General features: G+C 42.3%; 1 protein-coding gene across 1 annotated transcript in view; it reads right to left on the bottom strand.

Moving 5' to 3' along the window:
• LOC143288314 (NADPH--cytochrome P450 reductase-like) overlaps positions 1 to 8,033 on the bottom strand; it is a 51,774-nt gene extending 43,741 nt beyond the window's left edge. The window contains exons 1-2 of the mRNA XM_076596668.1: positions 7,935 to 8,033; positions 1,129 to 1,296 (exon numbers count right to left, since the gene is read on the bottom strand). Coding sequence (XP_076452783.1) covers positions 1,129 to 1,274 — 146 coding nt within the window. The 5' untranslated portion in view covers positions 1,275 to 1,296; positions 7,935 to 8,033. The remainder of the gene's footprint in view (positions 1 to 1,128; positions 1,297 to 7,934) is intronic.

Here is an 8,033-nt window from a genome sequence, read left to right as displayed (position 1 = left end):
TCCATCTTCCTCTCCATCTCCCTCTTCTTCTCCGTCTTCATCTCTTCTGTCTACTGTCTTCTTCCTCTGCCTCTCTGTCTTACTCTTCTCCCTCTTCTTCTACTTTTGAATTATCATTCTATGTCTTCTTCTCACTCTACTTCTACATCTTCTTTCCCATCTTCTTCTGCATCTTCTTCTCCGTCTTCTCGGTCTTCACTGGTCTTCTCTTCTGTTACTTCTACTTCTTTATCTCCTTCTTCATCTTTTGCTTAAAGACTCATTCTCTTTCCTTCCAACCTTAGCGCAAGGACAAGTCCGATGTCTACTGTTCTGGGCTCAGAATCAGACTCTCGTGAGGTGAATAAAAACACTGACAAAAAATCATGTGTTTTATAACCAGTGAACATATTCATATTTCATAAAGGAGAAGTTCAATTTCATGTAACCAGAACGGTTGCGTTCAGCTATAACCAAACATTTTTGTTAATATGTATCGCGTAACACCACTGGTGTCCTGTGATACATGACAATTATATTTGAGTACCTATCAGTGTGGGTTTGCACAAATAAAATGAAGTAAAATAAAACATGTATACAAACAAATGGATAAGTCATTAAATCAATGAATCAAAAAAATGAAAACGAAACATAGACAACATACACAAATAAAATGAAGTAAAACAGAATATATTTTACAAACAAACAAATGACTAAGTCATTAAATTAACAAATAAATGAATGACAACGAAACACATGCAAGTCATTAAATTAACAAATAAATGAATGACAACGAAACACATGCAAGTCATTAAATTAACAAATAAATGAATGAAAACGAAACACATGCAAGTCATTAAATTAACAAATTAATGAATGAAAACGAAACAAATGGCTAAGTCATTAAATTAACAAATAAATGAATGAAAACGAAACACATGCAAGTCATTAAATTAACAAATAAATGAATGATAACGAAACACATGCAAGTCATTAAATTAAGAAATAAATGAATGAAAATGAAACAAATGGCTAAGTCATTAAATTAACAAATAAATGAATGACAACGAAACACATGCAAGTCATTAAATTAACAAATAAATGAATGAAAACGAAACACGGACAGCAGGCACAGCTCCTGTCACTCACGTGACTGTCAGTTTCTTGAAGGTGGGCTGCTCCTGCTTCTTGTTGCGGAAGAAGAACCAGTAGACGGCGAAGCCCCCCGCCGCCGCCAGGATGAAGAGATCGAACAGGGAGATGAAGCTGTCGTTCCCTGCTGCGTCGTCAGCCATGATGATTCTCTCTGGCCTCACCCTGTTCCCCAAGCAATCAGTTTCAGTTTTAAGATGTCAAAACCTGTTCCCAAACCAATCAGTTTCAGTTTTAAGACGTCAAAACCTGTTCCCCAACCAATCAGTTTCAGTTTTAAGATGTCAAAACCTGTTCCCCAACCAATCAGTTTCAGTTTGAAGACGTCAAAACCTGTTCCCCAACCAATCAGTTTCAGTTTGAAGACGTCAAAACCTGTTCCCCAACCAATCAGTTTCAGTTTGAAGACGTTAAAACCTGTTCCCCAACCAATCAGTTTCAGTTTGAAGACGTCAAAACCTGTTCCCCAACCAATCAGTTTCAGTTTTAAGACGTCAAAACCTGTTCCCCAACCAATCAGTTTCAGTTTGAAGACGTCAAAACCTGTTCCCCAAGCAATCAGTTTCAGTTTGAAGACGTCAAAACCTGTTCCCCAAGCAATCAGTTTCAGTTTGAAGACGTCAAAACCTGTTCCCCAAGCAATCAGTTTCAGTTTTAAGACGTCAAAACCTGTTCCCCAACCAATCAGTTTCAGTTTTAAGACGTCAAAACCTGTTCCCCAACCAATCAGTTTCAGTTTTAAGACGTCAAAACCTGTTCCCCAACCAATCAGTTTTAAGATGTCAAAACCTGTTCCCCAACCAATCAGTTTCAGTTTTAAGATGTCAAAACCTCTTCCCCAACCAATCAGTTTCAGTTTTAAGACGTCAAAACCTGTTCCCAAACCTGTCAGTTTCAGTTTTAAGATGTCAAAGCCTGTTCCCCAATCGATCAGTTTCAGTTTTAAGATGTCAAAACCTGTTCCCCAAGCAATCAGTTTCAGTTTTAAGACGTCAAAACCTGTTCCCAAACCAGTCAGTTTCAGTTTTAAGATGTCAAAACCTGTTCCCAAACCAATCAATTTCAGTTTTAAGACGTCAAAACCTGTTCCCCAACCAATCAGTCTTAAGATGTCAAAGCATGTTCCCCAACCAATCAGTTTCAGTTTTAAGATGTCAAAGCCTGTTCCCCAAGCAATCAGTTTCAGTTTTAAGACGTCAAAACCTGTTCCCAAACCAGTCAGTTTTAAGATGTCAAAACATGTTCCCCAACCAATCAGTTTGAAGATGTCAAAACATGTTCCCCAACCAATCAGTTTGAAGATGTCAAAGCATGTTCCCCAACCAATCAGTTTCAGTTTTAAGATGTCAAAACATGTTCCCCAAGCAATCAGTCTTAAGATGTCAAAGCATTTTCCCCAACCAATCAGTTTCAGTTTTAAGATGTCAAAACATGTTCCCCAAGCAATCAGTCTTAAGATGTCAAAACATGTTCCCCAACCAATCAGTTTCAGTTTTAAGATGTCAAAACCTGTTCCCCAAGCAATCAGTCTTAAGATGTCAAAGCATGTTCCCCAACCAATCAGTTTCAGTTTTAAGATGTCAAAACCTGTTCCCCAAGCAATCAGTTTCAGTTTTAAGACGTCAAAACCTGTTCCCAAACCAATCAGTTTCAGTTTTAAGACGTCAAAACCTGTTCCCCAAGCAATCAGTTTCAGTTTTAAGACGTCAAAACCTGTTCCCAAACCTGTCAGTTTCAGTTTTAAGATGTCAAAGCCTGTTCCCCAACCAATCAGTTTCAGTTTTAAGACGTCAAAACCTGTTCCCCAAGCAATCAGTTTCAGTTTTAAGATGTCAAAACATGTTCCCCAACCAATCAGTCTTAAGATGTCAAAGCATGTTCCCCAACCAATCAGTTTTAAGATGTCAAAGCCTGTTCCCCAACCAATCAGTTTCAGTTTTAAGACGTCAAAACCTGTTCCCCAACCAATCAGTTTCAGTTTTAAGACATCAAAACCTGTTCCCAAACCAGTCAGTTTCAGTTTTAAGATGTCAAAACCTGTTCCCAAACCAATCAATTTCAGTTTTAAGATGTCAAAACCTGTTCCCCAACCAATCAGTCTTAAGATGTCAAAGCATGTTCCCCAACCAATCAGTTTCAGTTTTAAGATGTCAAAGCCTGTTCCCCAAGCAATCAGTTTCAGTTTTAAGACGTCAAAACCTGTTCCCAAACCAGTCAGTTTCAGTTTTAAGATGTCAAAACCTGTTCCCAAACCAATCAATTTCAGTTTTAAGATGTCAAAACCTGTTCCCCAACCAATCAATTTCAGTTTTAAGATGTCAAAACCTGTTCCCAAACCAATCAGTTTCAGTTTTAAGATGTCAAAACCTGTTCCCCAACCAATCAATTTCAGTTTTAAGATGTCAAAACCTGTTCCCAAACCAGTCAGTTTCAGTTTTAAGATGTCAAAGCCTGTTCCCCAACCAGTCAGTTTCAGTTTTAAGATGTCAAAACCTGTTCCCAAACCAATCAGTTTTAAGATGTCAAAGCCCGTTCCCCAACCAATCAGTTTTAAGATGTCAAAGCATGTTCCCCAACCAATCAGTTTTAAGATGTCAAAGCATGTTCCCAAACCAATCAGTTTCAGTTTGAAGGTGTGGAAACCTTTTCCCCAAAAAATCAGTTTTAAGGCATCACACCAGAAACAGTTTCAGTTTGAAGGTGTCAAAGCATGCTAACTGATCCATATGATATATTCTACTCAACACCAGCTGAAAAAAAAAAAGTTAAATCTTTTTTTTTTTTTAACTGAAAAAGGAAAAGAGCCTGACTGTTGCAAAGCCCCAACACCCTGCCCAACACACTGCCCAAAGCCCCAACACACTGCCCAAAGCCCCAACACACTGCCCAAAGCCCTAACACACTGCCCAACACACTGCCCAAAGCCCCAACACACTGCCCAAAGCCCCAACACACTGCCCAAAGCCCTAACACACTGCCCAAAGCCCCAACACACTGCCCAACACACTGCCCAAAGCCCCAACACACTGCCCAAAGCCCCAACACACTGCCCAAAGCCCCAACACACTGCCCAACACACTACCCAAAGCCCCAACACCCTGCCCAAAGCCCCAACACACTGCCCAAAGCCCCAACACACTGCCGAACACACTGCCCAAAGCCCCAACACACTGCCCAACACACTGCCCAAAGCCCCAACACACTGCCCAACACACTGCCCAAAGCCCCAACACACTGCCCAACACACTGCCCAAAGCCCCAACACACTGCCCAACACACTGCCCAAAGCCCCAACACACTGCCCAACACACTGCCCAAAGCTCCAACACAACACACTGCCCAAAGCCCCAACACACTGCCCAACACCCTGACCAAAGCCCCAACACCCTGACCAAAGCCCCAACACACTGCCCAACACCCTGCCCAAAGCCCCAACACACTGTTGCCCAAAGCCCCAACACCCTGCTGCCCAAAGCCCCAACACATTGCTGCCCAAAGCCCCAACACACTGCTGTCCCAAAGCCCCAACACACTGCTGTCCCAAAGCCCCAACACACTGCTGCCCACACTGCTGCCCAAAGCCCCAACACACTGCTGTCCCAAAGCCCCAACACACTGCTGTCCCAAAGCCCCAACACACTGCTGCCCAAAGCCCCAACACCCTGCTCAAAGCCCCAACACACTGCTGCCCAAAGCCCCAACACACTGGCCAACACCCTGCCCAAAGCCCCAACACTCTACTGCCCAAAGCCCCAACACACTGCTCAAAGCCCCAACACCCTGCTCAAAGCCCCAACACACTGCTCAAAGCCCCAACACACTGCTCAACGCCCCAACACCCTGCTCAAAGCCCCAACACACTGCTGCCCAAAGCCCCAACACACTGGCCAACACCCTGCCCAAAGCCCCAACACTCTACTGCCCAAAGCCCCAACACCCTGCCCAAAGCCCCAACACTCTACTGCCCAAAGCCCCAACACCCTGCTCAAAGCCCCAACACACTGCTCAACGCCCCAACACCCTGCTCAACGCCCCAACACCCTGCTCAAAGCCCCAACACACTGCTCAAAGCCCCAACACCCTGCTCAACGCCCCAACACCCTGCTCAAAGCCCCAACACACTGCTCAACGCCCCAACACCCTGCTCAAAGCCCCAACACACTGCTCAACGCCCCAACACCCTGCTCAAAGCCCCAACACACTGCCCAAAGCCCCAACACACTGCCCAAAGCCCCAACACACTGCCCAAAGCCCCAACACACTGCTGCCCAAAGCCCCAACACCCTGCACAAAGTCCCAACACACTGCCCAAAACCCCAACACACTGCTGCCCAAAGCCCCAACACACTGCAAGCCCCAACACACTGCCCAAAGCCCCAACACACTGCAAGCCCCAACACACTGCTCAAAGCCCCAACACACTGCAAGCCCCAACACACTGCCCAAAGCCCCAACACACTGCCCAAAGCCCCAACACACACATACTGCAAGCCCCAACACACTGCTCAAAGCCCCAACACACTGCCCAAAGCCCCAACACACTGCCCAGGCCTTGAAGGTCTACCCTACATTCGTGTAAGACATTCATATCAAAGAATGAAACAAAATAAACAAACTTTCAAAGAAGTAAAAACATCAAAATATAAGTGAAAGACACTAACAAGGCAAATCATTGAAACAACAAACATGGGCCAACACACACAGAACACCCACACCCACACACAGATACACAATACACATGCAACCTTTGCAGTCTCACATATACCAAAGCCAACCCCTCACAAACACACACACACACACACACACACACACACACACCAATCAACAGTGCTGACAGATTCTGAACAGGAAAACTTGCAGGCTTTGCCTTTTTTTTTTTCTTTTTTTTTTTACAGCTTTAAGCTGTCTTAAAAAAAAAAAATTTCATTCCGAATTTACCTCTTTTTGATGTAGTTTCGTGGGTTTTCTTTGTTCTCATTTGTTTGTTTTCTAAATATGATACTGACGATGATAGGAGTGATAACAATGTTGCTGTATATATGGAGAGCACATAGGTTTAGGACAACCTGACAAGGCTATGCTACTGTCAACCTCATCCATGGGTTGTTTTCCTTTCTTATATCTTAAACCACAATGGGATGATTAATCAACAAATAGCAAACAGTTGACAAATAGCAAAGAGTGGTAACTCTATACACAAGGTACACAACTTCAAGTCTTGGTGTTCAGAGGTCAGCTAGCTAAGACTAAGAGGTAAATAAGAGATACATTGAAACAACCACATACACTTCCTCAAAAAGAAAGCTCTGGGCTTGTCATCATACCAGTAATATGGCATGTGCAAACAGTACCAATGACAGAAGAAATGTGCAAACACAAATCAGCTTTTGTTCAAGACTAGCATAGCCTGTTTAATCCTCAATAACCTACACAGAATATACGGCTAATGTACAACATGCACATGGCTGCCTCGATGTTTTTACTTCAATTTTAAACGAATAAACAGTAAGGGCAGGTGAACAAAAATGTTAATAATAAACAAATTGTCAAGAGTGGTAACTCTCTCCTAATGATTGGAGAGTTATCACTCTTTACTATACCTGTTAATCATTCAAAAAAAATTTTTTTTTCTTTTTTCAATTGTTCTCCTGGCCTCACTATCTGTTCATCACAGTGTGATGACATTCATCTGACACACCAGCACAGGCAACATGTCATCAGCACCTACCACCTCCAGGGCTGCCAGTATCATGAGACTGATGAAACACAAAACCCATATTTACCTATGACGTTCAAATCTCCAAATATTGTTGGAAAGGATAAGAATCAATCATACATACATTTCATAGTATCTATATATCAAAAATTCAAAATATACAAATAAAATATATTTATATCTTTATGTGTGAGTGAGTGTGTGTGTGAGAGAGAGAGAGAGAGAGAGAGAGAGAGAGAGAATCATATTGCAAATGTTTTGTTTTTTTATGTATATTTTCATACAAATGTACACGTTTTCTTCTTTTTTTCTTTTTTTTTTTCTCTTTCTTTTTTTTTTTTTTTTTTTTTTTTACAGTAGTATATTAATTTACCATTAAAAATATGGTTACTGACTCAGTGACTGCATGACATTATATTTACCAACAGATCTAGATAAGCCACAACAGAATACTTTTGGATTTGGTACCAGATGTGGCTAGGGTTGGAGTCTGAGCTGAAATTGTATATCTCATATCACAGAGAGAGAGAGAGTCACACACACACGTGCGTGCGTGCGTGCACAAAGTGAGACAGACAGACATAGAGCGAGAAACAGACAGACAGGCAGACAGACAGACAGAGTGTGTGTGTGTGAGAGAGAGAGAGAGAGAGAGAGAGAGAGACAGACAGACAGACAGACAGACAGACAGAGACAGACAGAGACAGAGACAGAGAGACAGAGAGAGACAGAGACACAGAGAGAGAGACAGAGAGAGGTGGATGCCATTATCAACGAACACGTTGTCACGTTTCCAATCACTGTGTCAGGCCCAGCTGCGGGGAAAAGTGTTGATCAATCTCTGAGTCTCAGCCCCAATGTTCATCTATCATAATTATGACAAAACATTTTCACACGAGTAACAAATAATTTTATGATGAATAATTGTATAACACTTCTCTCGTTTCGTAATAAGCATGTGTGCTGTGTAACTTCAGTCAATAGAACGATGACTGAGCGATTTGCATGATAAAGACGACACATGAAAAAAATCAAGTCTATAAGAAACGTTAACAAAAGCACATGCACACACAAAACAAATGTTTACCTGCAACTACTACAAAGAAATGAGGTCCCCCAGTAAGAATAACCTCAGGTTGGGTCAGCAGTCTGCTTTGTGACCCCACGAAGAGTTCAATGATAGTGG

The sequence above is a fragment of the Babylonia areolata genome, chromosome 12 (genome assembly GCF_041734735.1).
Source record: "Babylonia areolata isolate BAREFJ2019XMU chromosome 12, ASM4173473v1, whole genome shotgun sequence".
NCBI lineage: Eukaryota > Metazoa > Mollusca > Gastropoda > Neogastropoda > Buccinidae > Babylonia > Babylonia areolata.
This window is presented reverse-complemented; position numbering and strand designations above follow the sequence as displayed.